General features: G+C 41.3%; 1 protein-coding gene across 4 annotated transcripts in view; it reads left to right on the forward strand.

The window, feature by feature from the left end:
- Positions 1-23,751, forward strand: part of KDM4B (lysine demethylase 4B) — a 90,904-nt gene that overhangs the window by 53,212 nt on the left and 13,941 nt on the right. Inside the window, exons 9-15 of one of the 4 annotated variants that reach the window (XM_075776775.1) lie at positions 3,764-3,960; positions 4,433-4,465; positions 8,520-8,689; positions 14,207-14,727; positions 16,251-16,371; positions 19,733-19,911; positions 21,055-21,277. In XM_075776775.1, coding sequence (XP_075632890.1) covers positions 3,764-3,960; positions 4,433-4,465; positions 8,520-8,689; positions 14,207-14,727; positions 16,251-16,371; positions 19,733-19,911; positions 21,055-21,277 — 1,444 coding nt within the window. The remainder of the gene's footprint in view (positions 1-3,763; positions 3,961-4,432; positions 4,466-8,519; positions 8,690-14,206; positions 14,728-16,250; positions 16,372-19,732; positions 19,912-21,054; positions 21,278-23,751) is intronic. The other 3 variants (XM_075776776.1, XM_075776777.1, XM_075776778.1) reach the window with 3 other exon arrangements.

Consider the following 23,751-nt stretch of genomic DNA (forward strand, 5'->3'; position numbering starts at 1 on the left):
TGTGACTATTTCTACATAAAGAGAACAGTTATTTTACATTAACTTTTTATATGTTAGGGAACAGATGGGGTTCCGTTTGGTGTTAATAGCTGGGAAGTGAGGGAAATATCCTTACAAAAATGATGCTGAAGGTTGAGGTTGAATGAGGTTGCATTTTTCCATACATCATTTGATTTTATTACTTCAAGGAGACAGTCTTTTTATTTGACTGTCCTTTTACATAGACATATTAGTGTTTTTATTTTAAAAAAATATTGCAGATAAATAGGGGTTACACATTCGGTAGCCACAAATTTCCCACTATCAGTCTTTGAGTTGTAATTGAGACAGGGTTCCTAGTGTGGTCAGATATTTCACCACAGTCTGCAACTTTGAGTAGCAGATAATAAAATAACAAGTAGAGGAAGTATGTTGGTTTTCTGTGTTTGAAAAGTGCTTCACTCTGTGCATTTCCTTACAGTATTTTTGCATGTGCTTAGATTGCAAGTTGCCTTTGCATGTTCTTATCCTGTATGGTTAACAAAGCCGTTAGCTTATGAAAAAGGCGAGGTGAGGCTAGGAAAAGCCTTCAGGAGATGGAACAAATCGAGTTCCTGCAGATGTGATGAAGATGGAAGCGCCTCTTGTTGCTGTTTTGAGTCCGAAGACACAGAGCTAACCCTAAAACTGTTTTGATTTTTGTTTTCCACCCCTATTTTCAGGACTTGCAGTTGATCCTTAGAGATCCTGGTTTTGACTATTCTGTTGCTTATTCTGTTGTTTGATCTGTCGCTCTGACAGCCTTGCTGTTCCTGAGCGGGTTGGTGTGGTGGTCTGGCTACCAAGTGGGGAGCGACAGAGAGACGTGAAGATATTTGATTATATCTCAGACCTCCTTACATTTCTCACCTATCATTTTGACGTGACAGGCGTATCCTTCATGTTGCCGTTTAGTCATGGTCTGTGCTTTGGGTGACCATATCGCTCTTAAATCTTTCACAGGTCTACTGGTACGTAGGAGTTCTGTGAATGCCTGAATCGGGGCTTTGTGCTTCGGTTTTGGCTCGCATAAGGGAAACAAGCTTTCATATCTCTCTTTAGTGGCTGTGTTTAAGTGTAGATCTGTTAATTTAATTTTTTGTTGTTGTTGTTTCTATCAAGTTTAATGATAATGAAATATAAAAGTGTTAGAATTTGAGGGTGGGAAATGGAATCTAGAAGGATATGTTCTGCAGAAATGGGGATAGGGAGAGACAGAGGTGGGGGGTGTAGGCATAATATCCCTTAGGAAATACATGTATTTATGACCACAATTAAATACTTTGAAAGAAATACGACTCTGTATATGGAAGGGGAGGCAATACATGGAAATGGGTATCATTGAAAGGGAAACACAAGCTTGCTATTTTTGTTCTGCTCTAATGGAATAGAGCAGGTAATTAATTGCAAAGGAAATTTCTTGCCCTCCTCTACCCACAGTCTCCTCCCTTTCCCACCCCTAACACACACATGCACATTCCCTCTTGCAGTTGTATCGGAAGCATCTGCAGTATTAAGCAGGATCTCACTGCTGTGTCTGAGGGAAGGGTATGGAAAAATACCCTGGCCATTATGGGAACGTGAATGTGACACAACTGCAGCAGCTGAGGAAATATAACCGTATGGTCTGGAAGAAGCCCCAAAGGAAAGCGGCTTTGTAAATTATTCATGCTTGCTAGTGTGAAAGCAATAAAATTAAATTAAAATTGAAATATAAACATACATCATGTTAGATTTGTGTAAAGAAAAGAACTTGGCTACCGCAGACTTCTGGTGTTGCGGTACGCTGGAGATTGCAGCCCACAGTGTCATTTCTCTGAATAGCAGTCTGAATAGCATCCAGAGAGCTCAGTATGTGGATTCTCCATAATCTGTGTATACTTTAGATTTCGGTGAGACTCTTAAGCTGGCAGTGGTTGGAGACCGTACTGGAGACCTTTAGATCTGTACAACTCAGGATTTGATCCGTTTGATGTGAAGGAATTGAGATCTGTGTGCTGCGGCCTGTTGGTTCCAGGTTAAGTGGACTGGTCCCTTTTTAAGCCATTTTTCATACTTTGTAAAGGCAGAGGAGGTCAATCTCCGTAGCTCATCGATGATGTGTGCTGTGGGGTGCTCTTCTGTATTCCTCTTTGTAGCAGTGCACAGGTGCTTTTAAAATTTCTTAAGGAAAAGTGGTTGAAAATCTGCTCAATACAAATCCCTTAAGCCAGTATTGATGGAGGTGCCGGTGAGAAGCTTCTGCCTGACCAGGAATTTGAAGCATGGGTCCCATCTGTGTTCCTGCTGTTCTTTGGCCAAATTGCATTTCCAGCCTTTCTGTCCCACACTATTTTTCATTAAATGAATGGAGTTTTCCTGAAAGCGCCTGTCCATAAATACTCCATCCCACTCGGCACGCTCAGGTTATTGCTGCTCTCCTCATCAGAGCAGCAGAAGGTAGCCAGCGGTCTTTGCAAAATGAAAAACAGGAGTTGGGAGGGAAGTGGGATAGCTGAGAAGTGTACAGAAAGACTCTCAGTGGCTTCATAACTAAGGCCATAAATCTTTTAATAATAGTGGTGAAAAATGGAAGAAGAAATGGGAGAAGCAAGTCTAATTTCGTGCATTTCTGCTAAGAGAAAGGATAGAATAGTTTTGAAAAGGTGTGGAGGGAGGGTGAAAAACAAGTCCTGAAAAGTGGCTATAATTACCTCATCCTCAATTTGAAGTTGAAAAGCAACTAGTGCAAGTGTGTACCAAGCAATGCTTTGCACCGTGCAGCAGAACTAAAAAGGGGGCTCAACTTTTCATGCACAACAGCAAAGCTGTAGTTGCAGCCCCTGTGAGACAGGTGGGTCTTGGTGTCTTGCTGTGTCCTTTACAATCCTGTACCGCCTTCTGGGTTAAAAGTTGATAAAGACTCATTCAGTCTGGTATCTGTATCCTGGGTGCGAATCACCTTGCTGGACTCCGGCTGTTAGTTCTGTGCTTCATCAGAGCAAACTGATATCCAAGTAAGTGGTCTTTGTGCAGGCATGTACAATGGCAAGGGTGTAATTCCAGAGGTTAATTTTAATAAAGCATATGCTAGTTGAAATGAATAACGCACATTTTCTTTGGCTTAGGCATATGTGGTTTAGGTGCAGAATGTAGTTATTGTTGTAGCCTTTTTTATTTCCCCTGCAGTCTTGTGAAGGATTTATGTGCAACGTCATGATGTATAATCATGAAGTTTAACTGCCTTGTTCACTGGGTTAGGCTTTTTGTTCCTTTAAGGCTTTTTTCAGTTCTGAAGTGATATTAATAATCTCTTTTCCGCAGGAGACTGCCTAATGGAGGGAACGTAGGTTTGAGGTCAGACTCAGACCTGGTCTACATCAGCCAAAGTTATTGCTATCTAATGACTGTTGGACAGTAGATGAGTAGTAAATTGGGTATCAGCTACTAGAAAGCTTTAGCTTGGTTGGTGGGCTTAGAGGGAGAAGATTCTTGGGAACAGTCTTTGGCTACCCTCAATGAGTGTGGCAACTTGTGTTGCCTCTGGTTTTGCCAAGGGCAGGTAGAGGCTGAGCTTTCCATTAAGCTGAAACACCCACGTGTATGTCTCTGCGATTCGTAGCGCTGACCCCCTCTAGTAACCCAGTGTCGTCCTTGCAGACAGAATGGGTCAAGTGTGAGTTTGGAGAAAGACAAACTCAGCTGATGAGAAATGAAAACGTGCCTCTGATCTGACATGGTGCTGATGTCTGGCTATCTCTTGCAGTGTACTTGCCGCAAAGACATGGTGAAGATTTCAATGGATGTGTTTGTGAGGGTTCTGCAACCAGAACGTTACGATTTATGGAAACAAGGAAAAGACATTGCTGTCCTGGACCATATGAAACCCACAGCTCTGACTAGCCCAGAACTAGATGCCTGGAATGAGACAAAGCCAGAGTTGAAGGCTAAATTGCTTCGCAGGTAAAGATGGGGGGGGGGGGAAGGAAAAAAGCTGTGTCTGTGCACTGCATTTAATTGCTAATATTTTGAACACTGTCATTCTTATTTTGGGATAGTTCAAACTCTTCTCTCTCTTTTCTTTTTTTAACACTTCCTCTTGTAATTTTTCTTCGGTAATGTGCTCCCTCATTGTTCTGTTTTCTTTAAATGTTATAGAAGCACGCATTTTCTAAAAGTAGGACGCTGTGTGCCCCCTCACATCTCATCTCTTCTGGAAGACAAAAAATCTATAATAAACAGTTATAGCTTCACATATCAGAAAGCAGGAGGAAAAAAAACCCATCAATTGCAAAAGGGATTTTATGCATGCCTTTCTGTGCTTCCTTTGATCTCTGTATTAATTTTCTACAAGTTTGTGGGGTTTGTGTGTTACAGCATGCTTGAATTGAAAATTGGCATGCTAACCTTTTACTGTTGGACTCTTGCTTTATAGGATAGGAGATGAGGAAGAGGACAACAAACACCGGTACGTGACTTCCCTCATCAACTTAAATGACTTCATTCTTTTTCCTGTCAAGTTTCTTAAACTAGTAACTCTGAAAGTGTTTTCCTTTTTCAGTTAGTTTTTTCATGTCTGCTTCCTTGAAAGGGCACAGAAAATCTTTGGGTGATGAGGTTCCTCAGACATCATCTTGGTTTTCAGTAGTTTTCTGAGATCTCTTGCATCATTAGAGAAGCTCAGTTATCTCATGCTGGCTCTGGTTTTTCATTCTTGAATGTGCACCTGATCTGCTGAATCAGTAGTAATGGTTAACTGGTTGTGGATAAAGCTGGCTGGTCATGGAAGTAGGTAGTTAATAAAAAGCTGCTGCTGTCCCAGAAAGTGGACTTGAACCAGAGTGTATTAGACATGGGCTGCTGATGGGAGAACTTTCCTTCCCTATCAAACTTGCTTGAAGAATGAGCCTCTGTATTATAGGAAATCAAATTATCAAAGGGCTTTAATGTACTCAGATGTAAAGTGTGTGCCCTTCCATATGCTCCCTTACCCTTCTTTTTTACATCATTCTTGTTCCTGCTCTGCCTGTTCCCCAAAGTGCTTGCAGTGTAGCACACACAGCTTCTTTCTGCTCTCATCTAGTAGTTGTTGAATCTCTGGTGTGAGTGTTGGCAGGCTCTGGAAGTTGTACCTCTTCATCCAGGTGTCATATTCTGCTGGTAATTTCAGTTCCATTATCACTTCTTTGAAATCCAGGAAAAAAGCTTTAAATAGGCTTTAGGTTTCTGGGGCCATCTTTGATAGGGACTTTGAGTAACAGTTTAAAAACTATTGACCTAATAATTTGATGATAGCTGATTTATTTAGGCATTCTATCAAAGAAAAAGATAACATACTAGTAGGAGTACCTCTCTTTCTCTAGCACAGGTCTTTATTGTCTTCCAGGAGTTTTCAGTCACCTGCTGTTTCTTTGGACTGGTGGTCCTGTGTCTTGCCTCTTCTGCGTGAAATGATGTGTCCATTATTTTACAAATACTGAAATAGGAGAGTGTGTTCTCCGCTAAATCCATGATCCAAAAGACATAATAAATTTTGGCAGATAACTGACCTCTGCGATATTGCTCCACTCCAGAGGTTACCTTCCTGAAATGTTTTTAGCTATCCCCTCTATAGTGAGCTTTAGGAAGAGCAGCGTAGTCCGAGAGTCAGAAGATGCAATTTATGCTCTATGGGCAATGACTGTCTGAACTCCAGTGGGTCCCTGGATCATCATCTTCTGCATCTGGAAATCGGGAATCTCTTTACTGCCTATGGCTATTCAGGGTTACTTAGATATATGTAATGTTTGCACAGTGTAAGGTACTATATGAACACCAAAGATTATTTTCCCTTTGAGCCTATTGCTTCTGTCTTAACCTGAGCTATTGCAGAAGATCCAGGTACTTTTTTTTCCCCTTATCTAGTTTCCTAGATTATTCCAGTATTATCCTGAAGCAGTCTTGAAGCTGTTGAAGCTTAGCAGTAGTCTCTCTCCTACACTTATGTCTTGGAAAGACGTAATTTTACTTGAAGACTGACTTTTCTCAGCAGGATGGACTTCACTGGAAGAATGGGATTCACCTCTGCCCAAACCTTTTCACAGTTGTATCTACTTAATTTGAGTCACTTTGCGGTCTGTTTTTCAAAGAGTACAAACGCTGCTTTTTTGCCAACTCTCTTAGAAAATGTAGCTTTTAAACTCTGCAGAGAGATATGTTATTTCTTTTCTAAGGTCATTCATACTTAGTTACCTTGGAAAACTCAACTTTGTTTACTTCATGGCTTCAAGGAGAGACTGTTTTAGTCTAGTCCACAAAAAGCCCGTTTCTGGTATGTGAATTTGTCAGATACAAAACATCTTCACTTCTGGAAACATATAGCCTTCAACTTGTATTTCTGGAAACACAGTTTCTTTAAATGATGTGCTTTCTGCCTCTCTTCATTTTTCCATAACTTCAGAGTGAGAAGAGTACTGCAAAAAGATCTTTTTTATCTACTGTGAGTATAAAGCTTTACGATTTAATTTTTGCCTGGCATTTCTACACCATGGGAATAAAACGCACACTTTACTAAAAATAGCTTGAAATACTTGAGTCTACTCTGATGCTTTCTTTACCAACTATGAAGGTTCCAGCTGCAACAGAAAAGTCTTACAGGTTTATCTCCTCCTCCCACCTTGCTTTTCCCCCGCAGAGAAGGTGGTGTGTACTTAGAATATGGGTGAAGAGAAAAGTTGATCCTTCTGGGTTCAGCTCTGTGTTCCTGCTAATGAATGTCTTGCAGGTGTGAAGTTAACATCTATACTTGGAGGGCTACCATATGGTCAGAGTCTAGCAATTATAAATTACTGTGCATATGGATCAACTTTCTTTTCTATTAATCATTCATCTCAGGTTGAATTTTTTTTCTCCCTTCTTTGTTGGTTACCTGATTAGGGCTCTTAACTTCATCATACTCCAAATCTAATTAGCAGCTGAGTTTCTGGGATCTGAGGATGGGAAGCTGAATTTTGGCTTTTCTAGAGTTTTGGACCGATGGATGCAGTGTGATTGTGTTTTATGGTTTGTTACGTGATGGTAGATGCAAGGACCTGGAACAGGCCATATGGAAGATGCTGCTTTCAAAAAAATCTGTACATGCTAAAAATGGTGTAAAAAAAAAAAAAAAAAATTGCAGGTCTCTGAATCAGTCTCTTTTGAGAGCTTGCTAGACTTAAACCCAACATTCTAGCAGTTATTTGATAGCTCTTTTAAAAAAAAATTGTGCTGGGTCTGGCTGGGATGGAGTTAACTTTCTTCATAGCAGCCGATGGGGCTGTGTTTGGGATTTGTGGCTACATCAGCACTGATAAGGCACCGATGTTTTGGCTGTTGCTGAACAGTGCTTGCACAGTGTCAAGGCTTAGCTTTTTCCTGCTCTGCCCAGTGACTAGCCTGAGGACAGGCAAGAGATTGGGAGGGGACACGGCTGGGACAGCTGACCAAAATGGCCAAAGGGGTATTCTATACCATAACACGTTACGGTGAGCAATAAAAACTGGGATAGAGAAAGAAGGGGGGTTTGGCTTCCAAGGAGGCCGTTGTTTGGAGACTGGCTGGGTGTTGCTCTGCCTGTAGGAGCTGGTGAGTGGATTTCCTTTGCTTATTTCTTTCTATTTTTATGCTTCCCTCTTTCCTTCACCTGTTAAACTGTCTTTGTCTCAACCTACAAGTTTTCTGGCTCTTGTTCTTCCTGTTTTCCCTCCCCGTCCCACTGGGGAGGTGGGGAGTGAGCGAGCGACTGTGCGGGTGCTTGGCTCCTAATCCGGGTCCTAACCAAAAGGCGTTATCCTGACTTCTGAATTTCCGGTTGTCTTTGCATTGAGGCTACCGTAATCTCTTTGCGTTAGTGACGCTGGCTCTTTAGGAAGAACAGCATTGCTATTGGCTTGTTAGTATTAGTCTGAGCATAGTAACATGCACATTTTTAGTTAGACTTCTTCCCGGCCCTTGGACCCTGTGACTTATTCTAGTGAAAAATCATAGACTGCCTATTGATTATGCTATAAGCATTCATTTTACTGTGTTTTTAGTGGTGCTGGGTAATGTTTCAGAGCTAGAAGATGATGCTTTGCAGACTTCCAGCAGTTTGCCAAAGGGAAGTATGTACAGAATGACAAGAAATGATGGAATGGAGGGAGAGGATGAAAGGAAAATTCATAAAAAATTTCATCTGTATTTTTAAATACAAGCAAAATAGATTAAAAATACAATTAAAATAATTTTAACTGCAGCTCATGAGCTTACATTAGTAATGGTGGGGAAAAGCTCTTCAGGAAACCAGGACAATTAATGGTTGCTGTGAATGGATCTTAAATGTTGTGTTATGCAAGGTTCATCTGTTTCCTTTCAGATATCTGTTTTGCCCTGTAGCTCTTGCTAGCTACCTTGTGTTTTCTCTCCAAAGAAGATCCTTTTGTTTTGTATTCAGCTTTTTAAGTCAGTGATCGTTTTATATATTGAAGACTGTTCATTTATGTCAAATCACGCTTCTGTACTTCTAGGTCTCACAGAAAAAGAAGTCAACCCAGAAGACATAAAACAGAGGATCAGAAGTCCCTTGGGGATGTCATGGCCATTGAAACAGCCTTGGAAGATGTGAAAGTAAAAGAGGAGCTGAAAAGAGGGACAGATCTAGAGGAAGAGGAGAGAAGCAAAGTGATTGAGGGAGAAGGTAAGGGCCCTGCTCACTGGTGGCAGATCACTTCAGCGAAGAACTGGGGCAAGCTATCTCTCTAAAACACATTTGTAAATAACTTGTCTGCTGTTGTTTATTTCTGTTGAAATATCAGTGGAGTCTTTCCCAATATTAAATCTATGCTCACTGAAATACACCGTCATTTACAGCAGCAATTGATTTTTCCCTCTCTTTAAGGATTCAGTCCAAGTAGCTTTCTTGGCAGGGCTTGAAATTTCTGCCAAAACTATTACAGGTTTGTAAAAATATGTATTAGGGGAGGAATATTTTAAAATATTTCATAGAGAAACAAATAAATGTATTTTGTGTCCTACTCAGAAAAGGAAAGATTTGTGCAATCCCTCCTGCAATTAATCTTTTCCCCTTTCCCTCCCTTCCTCCTCATTTCCTGCAGAGACTGAATAAAGTCAGCCTTAGGTTGTGGGGGATCCACAGCTGCCGCACGAGTGCAAGTTGCAGGTTTGGTTTCCTTCAAGTCTAGCTGTAGGAGGGAAGCTTTGCAGCTTTCTTTGCCTGGCTGAAGTTAATACCAGTCCATGGCAACTCCCAGGCCTTTATGATTTCTTCTGCACATGGTTAGTCCGAAGGCCTGACCTCAGCCATCTTGCTGGAGGCTTTTTTGTGATACTTTCTTTTTTTTTTTCCTTGGCTGCATAGGAAAGATTGTGATTCTTGCTGGGAGTAAGCTGCTTTCTTTTTTTGCCCCCTAATGTGGGTGGTTAAGTAGTTGATGTCTGTGATGCACTCTTTCTTTGAGGCATTCTCGAGCATTTCATAAACACTAGTGAATTCATGTATTGTATATAGCCATTATTTGTTTAGCATTTGGAGAAAACTGATGTTGCAAACTGTTTAGAGAACCTCGATAATAATCTTAAAAGATACCTGCAGAAGCTCTGGGAAGAGAATTGAGGTCTTTGTTCAGTTCCAGAGTCTCTTAGCTAGACAATGTATTTCCTCTTTTCATGGGAAGTAAGGAGTTTAAAAATCATTGTTGTACAGAGCAAGAGTAGCATAGTGCAGATAGTTAATTTCTATTGCCCTAAGCTTGAAAGTGTCAGCAGTGTGTTAAATTGCATGCTCTTAGCTCTTCTGCAAGTGTAACAGTTGATGCTTGTAATAAATGTCCCGAAAATGCTGATATCCCTTTGGTGACAAGAGATAAGTGACAAGGACAGATCTGAGATCCTTAGAATGGCAGAGGAACAATAAAGACTCTGTTCTAGCTGAATAGGTTCCAAATCATGCACTTAGACTACATGTTAAAAGCTCTTTAACTGTTAGCACAGGGAGGGAAAAACTTATTTTTAGCACCATTGCAGAAAGCATCCCTAGAACTAGACTATTTGCTTTGCAGTTTCTGAGGGGTCTAGTGCTCAGTGTGGATGTTAGCAAATATACAAGTTTCTTAAAGCAATATAGCAATTAAATACCACTGAATTCTCTAGTTTTCTAGATCTTACTGTCTGCATTATCTCTCACAAATGTCTTACAGTTTCATCTTGAAAAAGAAAATAGCATCTGTTTGGATGACCCTGCTCATGGCAATTTAGCTTCCCCCCTGCCTTCACTTACTTTTTCTTTTCTTCTGGTTTTAATTTGGCTTGATTTCCTACTTACCCCAGAAAAGATGACCTTGAAAAGGAGGAAGAATGAGATTTCAAAGTAGGTCTTATGCTTCATGTTGGTTATTTGGACTAGCTGAGTATTAATAACTTGAAGTATTCAAGATTTCTGACCTAGATACCTTAAGGTGTTTTCTTTTGGTTTTTATGACTCAGCTTTATATTCATAATTTATTATGTTGCTATTAATGCATTTAGAATTCTTAGCAGGTTGACTTGGGACTTGAAATGAAAAAGGAGAGTCTTTAAGCTCTGCTCTTCTCTGGGTGCGCTAAGCAGCATGAATACACCCCGTGAGTCAGGAGGTGTTCTCTGCCCTGCTGCGCCTGTACAAGTCCTGCAGACTTGGGCTACAAACCATGTGTCTTACAGGAGGATTATTCCTTTTTTTAAAAAAAAAAATAATGTGAGAAGCAGCAATGTGATGCCTAACTGCAAAACAGTTGTGTGTTGTTTTCTACCACATTTCATTAAATGACATTCCCACATATCCTCTTGAGTGTTGCAGTTGTAAACTAAGTACATAATTACATGAAGTAATACTGTGACCATATGCCAGTAAGCCAGAACTGAAACCTTTTCTGCTGTTAGCTGTATGTAATAGCAAATTGGTGCATAACTGATTTTTAGATGACCGTTTGCGGTGCGAGGGTTTTTCTTCAGGCAAGATGTCAAGCACAGGCCGTTAGCCAAGTGGCTCATCTCTCGCTGATTTTGAAGTTGGCAATGTAGAGTCATTAAGAGATAAGACTGTTTAATGTGATGGAAGGATTGTCATGAAACAATGTCATAGCACAAGAGTTTGTCCTGGAGGCTTTCTGGACTTTTCTAGCATCATGTAGAAAAAAATAGAGCCTTTTCAGAAATCCACTAGCAGTCGCTGTGGCCACCTGCGTATTTGTAGCATGCGCTGTTTGAAGTTCTGATAACAACTGAGCGGACACAACTCCTAGAAGCAAGTTGAAGGTGCTTTCCTACCACTTTTGCTTTCTGCTCTTGTATCAGTCACATTCACATATTCTGTTAGCATAGGTGATGTACAGGATAGAAATACTGGGCGTGTAGGGATTGCTCTAGGGCGTTTAGGAGGAACTTTGGGATGGTGGAATAGTCTTTGTGATTACTTTATCTACAGCAGTCTCCCACGTGGATTGAAGAAGAACCCTTGAGTGCAACTGTTACGCAAACACAGACATCTTGAAGGCTGCAGTGCCGGATTAGAGGGATGTACTGGCAAAATTCTCCTGCTTTCTCCCTTTCTGTCTTTAGTTTCATCTCATCTCTGTGCCTGTGCTTCTGCTAGATAAATAAGTCTAATTTACAGTTGCTTTTTGAGCTGTTGGTGGTACAAATTATGTAACTGAAGTTGTGGCTAAATTACTGATGTTGAAGTCCACTTCCAGTTGTCTTGCCCTAATACCAGGAGATCCTGCTCTAGCAGATGAAGTCCGTACTCTTGTAGCAGCTTTTCTAATCTCATTGCCCAAAGCTGCGGTGTACGGTCCTATGTACGTGGTTTGATTTCCCCACCAACGCCCCTTCTCAAAGGTATCGTACACCTGCAACTTCAGTGAATTCCGTATATTATTTCAAATTATCTCTAGACAAGCAAATTTTCACACCTTGAAAAACCAGTTGTGCTGCAGTTTTTCATGTGTCCTAGCTCTGCTACTTGTGCCTTCTTCAGCAGAAGGACAGCTGATCAGCATTCCTCTGTTATCCTACCAAATTGATTTGTGCATAAAGATTCCTTTCCTTTCTGTAAGTATTCACCATAGCCAGATAGGAACTTTGAATTTTACTTTGCCTTTTTCTGGCTTCTGATTTTATAGATTCACTTGCGAACTAGTTTGTTCATCTTAATGCAAAAACTTTTAAACAAAGTTCTACATGCCAGCTGCTGTCAAATTGCCCATTTAGAAGTCAATAAAGCTGGTGAATGGCATTTGTGTTATTGTTGGGTAGAGAATTCTCCGGGTGTATAGAGAGTAAATGTGATCTGGGTTTGTGCAACTGGGGAAAAATCCAATTTGCCTTTCATTCAATATGTTTGTTTCTCTAAGGAAATTCAATATTCCTTTCTCTGTGCTAGAACAAACCAGTTTATCTGAGGGACTGCCTGCACAAGTACAAGAATAACTATTTGGGCTCAACTTGTTCCCATTTTTATAAATTAGTGTAAATAAAGTCATCAGACCAGACTTCTGAGAAATGTTGAGTTTCAGGTATCCCCTAGAAGATTTCAGCAGGGATTTTAGCACTTTATCTTATTGTGGGATTATTCACCTTCTCTTTTCAAACCCTTCCTCCTGCAGATACCGTGTTACTGTGTGACATCTGATTTTCTGTTTACTAGGTTTGGCTGGTCAGCCTTGGGTTAGTCCTTAATGGAGGAGTCTGAGTAGGTTGGGATTGGTGAAGCATCATCATTAGGGTGAATAGTCTTTCTCTGCCTTTTGTTGTCGTCAGCCCTCCTCCCCATCCTATTAGTGGGAAAATGACCTTTTGCAGCAGAGTCATAGCATCTGCAGGCGAAAAACAATCTCTTATGAAATAAGTTGAGCACTGGCATCTCTCTGTGGAGCATCTAGTATTTACTTTCCTTTGAGTGAATGGATAACTTCGTTCATGAAGTGGAGGAAGAGTCGGGCAAAGGGAACATACGTGGAATAAGGCAAGATGTGAAGGCGTCTCCTGTCACAACCTACAGACGCTTGCTCAATGGCCAGCAGGAATTTTAATTACTGCTGTAAAATCAGACTGTGTGGATCCTTTAACAGAATTATATTGGGAAGATGGATGGGGATGACTTTTATGGGTCGTTACTACCTCTGGTAAAAATATTGAGATGTCTAGCTGTTCAAGAAGTGTTTTTGTTGTCACAGCTGTGTAAGAGACCTGCAAAACTATGCAGATATGTTGAGTGACAGTAAGTGAGGAGAAACAAGGACAAATGGAGAGGCTGTCTCAGTAACCAGTGCTGGCATGGGGTCTGTAATAGGCTTAGTTCAATGCTGTACTTGATTTAGGCTTTAAAGGCATTTTTTTAAAAAAGCCTTACGGAAGAAATCTTTTGGTAATGATGATTCGGATATCTTTGTTCAGTTCTTCATTTCCATGCTGTTGAAGGCATGGATGCACAGTAATGCTCAGATAAAAGCTATGCTTGCACATGGAGGGGACAGTAAGTGGGGGTGGCCCAGAGGTTAGGGCAAACTAGTGATTTTTGACTTCACACCCCTATCAGCGAGAAATTTTGAGCACATCTCCTGAGATAGATACAATTTATAAAATCTATCCGTGTATTACTGTGCTAATGTATTATATACATTCTAAAACATACACAAACCAGAAATTTTATGAAGAGATAAAGATAAAATACTATTTTAAAGATATAGTTTATTTTATTTATTAATGGTACAAAAAGTATTTTCTTCCTGCCTGCCAGTGGATGGTTTTGCTCAGCCCGCAGTCTCTTTGGAGACTGCTGATACAGAAAACATGAAATACAGAGTCAGGGCTAATGTAATATATTACATGGGTTCTGGCACAGTGTCTAGTTTCGTAGTGGTTTAGGTATTTTTCCTCCAGGCAACATTCATTCTGGCAGACTTTCTGTTCCAGTCAAGAATTAAGTAGTCTGTAGAAATGACACAAGTCTCTTATTTCTAAAGTGAGCTTCTCCAAGTCAGTGCTGAGATACAGTGGAGTATGTCTGCAGCTTTCAGTCTGCCTGTTTGAAGGGAAGCATAATACCAAAATACAATATGTTAGCCCAGCATTGGAGCTTTTTGATAAAAGGAGAAAAACATTAAATGCCCAGAAATCTTGGCATATGAAGCTAAATGTTACCTATTTCTTGAAACAGGTGACTACAAAGTAAAAGCCCGTCCTCCGAAAGTGAAAGGTGAGAGGAAGAAGAAGCACCTTTTCCATCAGCACCAGCCCCATCTGCAAGCACCTCAGCCTCCCCTGCAGCAGCAGCAGCCGCCGCCGCTGCCACCGCCACCTGCACCGCCGCAGCAGCTGGCAGAGGACGAAGCACCAGCGGCACAGCCATCGGTGCCCGCTGCAGCACCTGTGTCACCCACAGCAGAAAAGAGCTTGCCCCCAGCTCCCCTGAACATTATCCAGCCCTCGGAGGCACCGATTGAGGAAGATGACTTTAAACCTCGGCCAATCATTCCCATGCTTTATGTGGTTCCACGGACCAAAAAGGTGGTGTTTGACAAGGAGCGCATGTCCTGCCAGCAGGCGTTTGAGCAGTTTGCCACGCAAAAGAGTCCAAGTTGGCAGGAGCAGGCAGTCCCTATGGAAATCCCTGAAAAGGAGGAGGAAAATGCAGAAGTGGAAAATATAGAAGTTGCTGCAGAGGTCAGTGATTTACAGGTATGCATGAACAAGGAGGTGACTAAGATGTGCTAGTCTTAAGCAGCAAGTTGAGGACCAAACTTGGAATGAGAGGAGTCCTGAATTGTGCCCAAGCCTCCAGTGGAGTAGTGCCACGTTGGTGAGCCATGGGGTGCTTTTACAGGAAGAGGTTATTATTTTCTCACACTTCAGTCCATCATTGCATTGATGCTAGCTGATTTGTCAAACTTGTCTTCAAAAGAGAAAGTAGGGAATCTCTTTTCCTACTACTAATAGGACAGCCAATAGTGAAATGATCATCTCAAACGCTGGGCAGTAATGCCCAGCACAAGCAAATGGCTGCTGCAGAGCAAGTATTCTGAGTGGTAAAACCAAACAATTCCCGGGGGAACTTTGATGGCAGCAACATTTTGATAATTCTTGTCCCTTGTGTCTGACTTCTGCAGCTGATAGCTTGTGCTTTATGCTTCCAGGTGTTGCCCTGCGATGTAGTGTTGCCCAGGGATCTTTTCCATCATGAGATTTAGAATTGGAAAAGTTGGCAGAACACTTTTTCATGGGCAATACAGTTCATGGCATATAATCTGTCACAGGCATCTCTTCTTCTTGGAGAGTTCTTTCCTGTGGACAGTTTCCAAAAGAAGGAGGAGGAAGATGTTCAGGAATTAGCAGCAAGTCAGAGCAATATTGCGTAGCTCTGTTTTCTTGCATGATGCTGATGAAAGAGCCAGGGGAATGGCAAAGCACAATGAGAAGTTGTGGGGATAGAGGGAGATGTGTGTTGCCATACCGGCATGGCACAGTTAGCCTACCTTTCATGTGAATTTTTCTGAGATAATGGCTGCAGACTAGAGAGGAGAAACCTGCTATGCTGTGCTATGATGGGCTGCCGTAAGTACCTTCATCTCTGCTCACTCCTGCGTAACGTGGAATGTACTTGGATTTCATTCCTAATGCTGTAGCAGTGCTGCTTGTCTCCCTGTGTCTGTGAACCAAAGCACAGTTGATTTCTAGTGCAGAGTAACTCACCTGTAACGTGTTCAGTGCCCATCACCAGGGGACTGCGAGCCCCTGTGATGAGGATGCAGGCAGCATTTACAATGTTGGGGCGTACACGGGGCAGTGGATGCAGCACAATATAAATATACTTGTCATAAAATGCACTGTAATATTCTAGTAAAATGTTTCTGGTCCTATATGCTCTGTACGTGATTTTCATGCTAGAGTTCCTAGCTGTTGATGTGATTGAGCAGACTTTTCATAAGCTAATGGAATGGACTGGCTTGAAGCTGTTGTGAGGCTGTTCTGATTTTAAGGAAACATTGTAGTTTACCTGACATTCTAAGAGATAGCATTGGCTTTATCTTCTACAGTAATTGGCTTGGGAGGTTTCATTGATTCCAGCCAAAAGGCAGTGAAAAGTTTGCTGTGTGAATTCAGAAACTCCTTATGATGAGGATTCTGCCTCTGTTGCCCCATACTCTCCCTTCCTTGCCACGATATTTTGGGGTTCCCATCTGGCTGCTTCTTGTTTGTTACAGACTGCTTCTGCTTTTTCAAAAATGAAGATGGAGATAAAGAAGAGTCGTCGTCATCCACTGGGCAAACCACCAACCCGCTCCCCATTGTCGGTGGTTAAACAGGAGACCTCGAGTGACGAGGGTGAGTGAACTGGCATTGAGAACGCCTCTATGTCTTGTCTGATCTGAAAAATTGCTGAAGTCGTTAACTGGATGGCCTGAAACTTTTTGTGTTACACTGAACTGATAGAAAATGCAGCGTGTTCCCATTTTGATAACCCAGCTGGAAACAAAAATTCATCTGTGGGAGGTGTCCCTTCTCACCTCCCACCCTTTTTTCTCTCAAGAAAAATATTTTGCTGGCTGCAGAATGAGGCAACATTTTGGGCAAAGGGAAAAAAATAGTTCACAGAAAATAACATCTTAAAGTAAAAGCCTTCTTAGATACTGCATTAAAATGAGATCTCTTCACCTCGGAGAGCAGAGGTTAGGTCTGCTGGTATGTGTGTAGGGAAAGCTAATTCTAAATTTTTATTTGGCTTTTTAATTCATGTGAACATTGGGGTCCAACTTTTCTTGGCAGATCCAGAAATGAGAATTAGGAAGCCTCTCAGTGCTTAACTGTACACCCCTGATTTCTTTCTTCCCACATTCCAGTCACTGTGAATGCTGTAACAGTCTAGAGCAAAAAAAAAAAAAAAAAAAGACTATTCCCTCACACTTCTGTTGTGTGGTGTAATTTACCACTTCTGGGTCTTGCTCACATTATAAAGTACTCAGAATATGTAAAAGTCCACAGTAAGGAGCTTTTGTATGCTGGGGCAGGTGCGTGCAGGTGTAGCTGGCGGTGCTTTCAAGGTACTTACAACTCTGTATTCAGAAGGACAACATCTGTCTGTTCACTTTCAGAGAATATATCCATTGATTTTAGAGAAGCTTTGCGTAGGAAGGGGATATTTTGCATGTACATAGCTCCCCTGCCTTACCAAGGATGATGCACTTCATTTCTGGCGGATGTGTAATGTGAAGTGCTGAAGGCAGCTGGGACTAGTTACCTTGTTGTGGTGTGAGACCTTGCAACAAACTGTGTGTTACTGGCTCCTCATTAGATAGATTCTTTTCACTGTTTTGACTTTTTGGATGGCGTACGGGGACTCTGCTGACTGATGCAGGAGCAGCTTTCTGTGAAAGCTGGCATTTCTTGGGGACTGATTTACGGCACTGTTGGGCAAAATCTGATCAAACAGGTTCTCTTCCCCGCCAGGGAATAGTTTCTACAGTTTCAGCTCTCTGCACCCCTTGCTTTTTCAGGGCTAGTGTATAAGGATGATCTGGAGGCTGCAGTGAGGAAGAGTGAGCATGTAAATGAAGGGAATGCATATGCTATGCTCAGATTCAGTTGAGACAAATTTTAGTCTTTTCTATTTGTATCTAAGTTGCTTGAAATGTAGGAGTCATCCTGAATGCTGTGTGTCACCTAGAATTCATCCTGGGATGAGTGAAGTTGATGATAACATACAACAGGCATTTCCTTTTTTCTCTCAGTCCGTCACTCTGGATTACGAGGCTCATTTCATTGATTTCACTGGTATCATAAATCCTTGCCTGTCTCCTGATGTGTCTTGACTAAAAGGTGGAGGAGCGTGTGGCTTGGTTTTTGGCTCATGTCTTAAAATATCGCTAAAGGTGCTTGATTCGCTGAGGTGATGGTTGAGCTCTGCTTTGAAAGTAAAACACCTTCAAAGTATCAATTTGCATACCTGAGTTCACAGCTCATTTTAAATTTTGTCTATGCCTTACTCGAGGTGCGGACACGTAAGGGCGTGTAGCTGATGTTAAATTTGTAGAATGCATCCTTGTAAACCCATTTTGTTGTGAGGGCTGGCTCTGGTCTGATACGTGCTGAACTGGCAGTCACGTAAGGGCGTGTAGCTGATGTTAAATTTGTAGAATGCATCCATGTAAACCCATTTTGTTGTGAGGGCTGGCTCTGGTCTGATACGTGCTGAACTGGCAGTCAGCTCCTGCCATCAGCGGTACCTTCCTCTCGGAAGAAAAGCCTAACTCGCCCGCTGCAAGGCTGTTTCTATTTGTCTCCCTTTCCAGCAGGATCCTATTCAGTGTTGTGGAAAAGGTGATGGTATTAGCAAATATTGTTAGCCTATGGATACCGGTTTTAGACTAAGATAAAAATAAATATATAGGAAGAAAGACACTTTTTAGGAAGTAACCGTCATTTGAAGCATGGTAAGATAGACAGCATTCATCATCTCAAGAACTGATTGATTAATTAAACATAATAAAATTTCCCACATTGTCTGGCAAATACATACTGGATTAGTTGGGGGGGAACATTTAAAATCTGAGATGTAAACTTAGCCATTAGTGTTTTACTACAAGTTCCTTTTATCCTTTCTGGTAACCTAAAGAGTCTGAAAATCTTAAAAGGGAGGTAGAAATGGGGAGGAGGCTTAGACTTGTTGAGAGCAGAACATTACCAGTGTATTTCCAGTAATTAACAGTGAAAAATTTGGTTTAATGCCCTGGTCTCTGGTGATAATGTTCCATTAAGATGTTTTTGAGTTCCCCTGGCCAAAGCTGTTCTTTTGGAAACTTTGCAGATTGTCAGTGCAATGAGTGGTTTACACTTAGTCTTCCGTGGACAATTTCTTTAATGCTTGTAGTGACTCAAAATTCCTTAATGAGGAATGGTAAGAAACTTGGACCACCAAATTGACACAAATGGAGTCTGTGGTGGTTTAATCATAAAATGCCAGGGGCCTTAAACAAAAAATTAGCAAACTAATTAGCACAAGCAGTACCTATCGGAGCTCTGGCAGAAGAAAAGGTGGTGGTGAATGCAAATTGAAGGCTTAGTGGTGGGCACGTGATGGAAGTAGCTGTGAAGCAGCTGCAGAAAAGTAAAATGAAAACTTGAACTCAGGATATTCCATGGCCAGGATTTGTGTTTGCAGAAACAGGTATGGGATGCACTTTAGGATGGTCGTAACAGACTTGCTGCTGACCCGCAGGAGTTGGGAGCTGGCCTAACCAAATCAGCACGAACTGCACGCATGCCTTTCAGAGCATGCAGTTCCCAGTTGGAGAAAGGAAAGGTGGATTTCCTGGCGCTTCCATCACGCCTTTTGAACTTGGCTTTGCTAAAAGACTGTTGTAGGTCTCCACAGCTAGAAAGTGGAGAGAGTTACGAAGGCAGTAAATCTAGATTCTCTTTCTTCTTCCTCATGGCCAGTTCCATCAGGTCATCGGTGTCTCTGTCTTGACTATCCTACCCATAAAGTGGAGATTATATCCATTAAAGGAAGTATTTGAGGCATACACACATGAAGAACTGTGGACAAGTTGGATGTTCTTATTTATCAAACTTCTTGTGTTGTTGAAACATTAGCTGTTTAGCCCTACCTCGCTGCATTTTACCTCTACTGTCTATAGACTGTTTTGCCTCTACTGACTGTCCATTGTTGGGATTTTTTTCTTTCCAGAAACATTTCCATTTTCTGGGGAGGAAGATATGAGTGACCCAGAGGCTTTGAAATCTTTGCTTTCCCTCCAATGGAAGAATAAAGCACATAATTTCCCAGCTGAAAGAAAATTCAATGCAGCTGCTGCCCTGAGTGAGCCATACTGTGCTGTCTGTACCCTCTTTTACCCGTATAACCAGGTAATTCCTGAGACTGCTCAGCTGGATGTGTCACTGGTGGGTACTGACTAAGTTATGATGCAGACCTTTTATTATAAAGAAAGACGACTCATACAAATTTGCACACCAAAGAAGTGTGTTTGGATTTGGCAGAGGCTGTGGGTAGAGCCTTTTTTATTTTCTTTCCTGGCTTTCTCAGCTTTCATTTTTTAAAATCACATATAAAGAGCTTTGCACTTGCAAACACTGTTTCACGCAGAGACGTGGTGCCATGTTGGGCATGTGATCACTCCTGTTTAGATATGGGCCCGCACTTCTGAATATGTGCAAACAAGCGGCAAAATAAAAATTTACTGAGTCAGCACATACTTTTTTTTTTTTAAACTACCAGCATGTTTTGGGACACATTATGAGCAGAAAGGCAAAATTTATCAGATGAATTAGTTATTTGTCCAGTTGTATATCAGTTTGTTCTTGTATGCTTATAGAGCCAAATCTGGCTTTGCGTGTCCACTAAGAGTATGCACCTTAGATGGATATATATGTGTTGGAAGCTTTTTCTGAGAAAAGCAGAACCAACCTCCCCCTTCAATAAAATATCTTGATTTATTATACAGACTGAAAATAAAATATCTGTTCTGATTGCTGGATGTTGTATAATGGTTGTAAGGAAAACTGGGTACAGCTGGACTGTTTGAATCTGTTGTTTTTAACTCTGGTCTGCTACCAGAAACCTTGAAATGTCCTTCTGGAGAAATTCTTGCAGGAAGATTAGGGAAGGATGCCAGAAGGATGGGAGAGGGGGAGGAAAGGTCTTGCTTTTATTAACATTCTCCTTTTTTGAATTTTTTTTTTCCCTTAGTGTTTTCAGCTGCAATTTAGGAATTTAGATTTTTACAGCAGAACACCAGGGAAAGCTTCTCATTACTGTAATGCTTTGAGCTTTCAAAATAAATTGCAGATCCCACTACAGGCCTAAGGAAGAGAGAGGGCAGCAAAAGGCAGGGGTGGGGGTGTGTATGAGCAGGTAGGATTTAAAGTTTATTTGTGCTGCGTGGTGTCAGGTGTTGGATGACTTTTTTTGCAAGGGGAGCGCTCTGACTTCAAGGTTAAAACTGTGACCAGGGAAGAGGCGATTCCATCTGATGGTATTTTCTCTTTAAGTCCTTACAGACAGACAAAGAAGCTGTCCCAGTCTCTGTAGGGGAGACCACCTCTTTCATCCACCTTTCTAAGTGCGGACAAAAGACCAAGCCTCTGATCCCGGAGATGTGCTTTACCTCAAGTGGAGAAAACACAGAGCCCCTTCCTTCAAATTCATATATTGGAGAGGATGGAACCAGCCCCTTGATATCCTGTGCCAAATGCTGCCTGCAGGTTCATGCTAGTGAGTGTTCCCTTCTTCACCAAAGTGTTTTGGGTATTGAGAAACTCAGGAGTTTCTTTGTGTCTTGCCTATATTTGAATTCCTTCTTGGCATGCTTGTTACACTTCTTTCTGGTACTAGAATGTGTGTATATTTGAGTCCATCTTGGCAATAACTCATCTTAAAAATACATACAAATATTCATTTTACTCTTTGTTTTGTGGATGATTCTTCTCTGTCTCACAGAAGAGATTCTTTTGTTATCTTTTATTTTTTGTAATAAAGCAGAAATCAGAAAGCTGATGGCACTCTTTTCACTTGCTCAAATATTGGTCTGCTGGGTAAGGTCGTATTGTTCTTGTGTGCATCAGAGATTATGGAGTAGTTTCTGAGATATATTTTATTAGTGTCTGTGTTACTGTTTGTAGGAATGGCACTTGATTACAAAAAGGAACATATGTCTGTTTTTTTCGCTGATAGTTAGGTCTAAAAGAAGATCTGATTAATCCTGGTGGAGTGTACCTTCACTGTAGATAGTACGACATCTAGTTAACATTTGCACTTGTACTAGGACATGTGATGAATTACTGTTCAGCTGTTTGATCTTGACAGATGGGGAAACTTATTTAACTTGCATCAGCTGGAATTACTTTTGTTGTTCCAATTTTATAGTCGGCTCAGCATGGCTGTCTCTTGTGGAGACCTAGGATGAAACTTCTACTTCTGCGTCTGTGATTATGGGCACTTCTGGCTAGTAAGAGCAGGTGATGCAGAGTGAGCGTGAGGATGAAGACTGTCTATCCAAATGGTTTTGGTGGTCAAATTCTATTTAGGGACAGAGGGATGCGGGCAAGGTAATGTTAATCTGCAGTCTCGGACAGGGTGTAGAGAAATTCAGTTTTCTATTTTGGCTGTGCTCTACCCTTGAGGATAGGATGGAACTTAAATCCAGTCTGATGTGGTCTCCAGTGTCATCTTGTTTCCTTGTCGCTGTTTGTACTTCTAGACTGTGATATCCCTTTGACTTTACAACAGAGAATCCATTTGCTTTTATTATAGGATTGCAGTGGTGAGGTGTATTTTGGTTAATCTGGCAGCATGCTGTAAAACCAGTTGGCAGTCTATTTGTTTTTGAGAAGCACCCTCACCAACTGTGCCAGGTTATGACAACAGCAAGGATGTACAGAGAAGAAAGCTTTTGCGAAGGTTTCTGGGTTTTTAAGGTGTTGACAAAATCCATTAAAAGAGCATACTTTTCTTGTTCCGTTAGGATCATCGTTACGGGCCGATCTGGTGTTCAGTAAGTGTGACTATTTCTCCCCTCGGATCCCATAGTCTACCTGTGGTCATGAAGCAAGAAATCAATGCTGAAATTTCAGCCTGTTCTACACCATTTTCAGCTCCAGCAGTATTTCAGTCAAGGGTGTCTTATTTCTCTTTCAGCTCGGTTTCCCAATCAGTTTCTTGTTTTAGACTCTACGCCTCTGCCCATTTTCTAGGACTGGGTTGAATCTGCTTTCCTGCTTTGCTGTATGATGAAAAGAGACTTCAGGTGTGGAAGACAGCTGTGGATCTATATTACTGACTTTGTTTGACGCGATGTTTATCTGGTTAAGTGGATGATTTTTATAAATCAGGTTATTGTGGCAATCTTAGTGCTTTCTGAATAACTTCTTTTAAGTTTCATTCGGTAATTTGAGACTGTTGTTCCCAGCTGAAATTTTATGTTCAGTTTTGTTAGGACAGGTAAAGGCCATGGGATGAGCTTTGTGTTAATTAGGATGCTGGCCAGCAATTTGTGATACGTCTAACACTCTGCTCGCTTTGCAAGCTTGTGGGAATAGCGTAGTTCCACTTTTCCAGAACTATTTCCGTGTCTTTTCCCCATTGTCTTCAGTGGTAAACATTGTCTTCAGCGCATTTTACAGAATTTTAAGGGCTTTTTTGGTCTTATTTTCCTGTCTTTATAATGGATGTAATACCACTTTACTATTTTGGTGCTGCAGAGAAGTATGTAGCAGGATTTGGTGCTTGCATCTTACAGTAATTGATGCTCTGTAAAATCAGATGTTTCTAACACTTCATATAACCAGAAATAAGTATTAGTTTAAATACTGTGAAATGTGTGAAATGCATGTATTTAATTTCCGTGCAATATTACTGGGTTTGTCCTTCCTCATAATACCACTAAGTAAAGATGACCGCTTGAATCATGTTAAAATTCAGTGGTCTTGACTGTTTTGATGTGTGAGTGCATTCTAGCAGTACCAGCATCACTTCTGAGCCCAGTTCTTGCCTGAAGGATCAAGTACTGCTATTGTAGTCCTTGCAAGACAGAAACAAAGCCAAACCCAAGACATTGAGGGTTTCCTCTGTGTGGTTTTTATTTGTTATTGTTCGTTTTTAGACCTGCTGATCCCAAATTCTGCCCTCCTTCCCAAAGATGACTTTCCTTATGACTTTTGTCTGAGCCTGGGCTATTGAATATAGCTACT

This window comes from Balearica regulorum, chromosome 26, assembly GCF_011004875.1.
Source record: "Balearica regulorum gibbericeps isolate bBalReg1 chromosome 26, bBalReg1.pri, whole genome shotgun sequence".
In the NCBI taxonomy this organism is placed as follows: Eukaryota; Metazoa; Chordata; class Aves; order Gruiformes; family Gruidae; genus Balearica; species Balearica regulorum.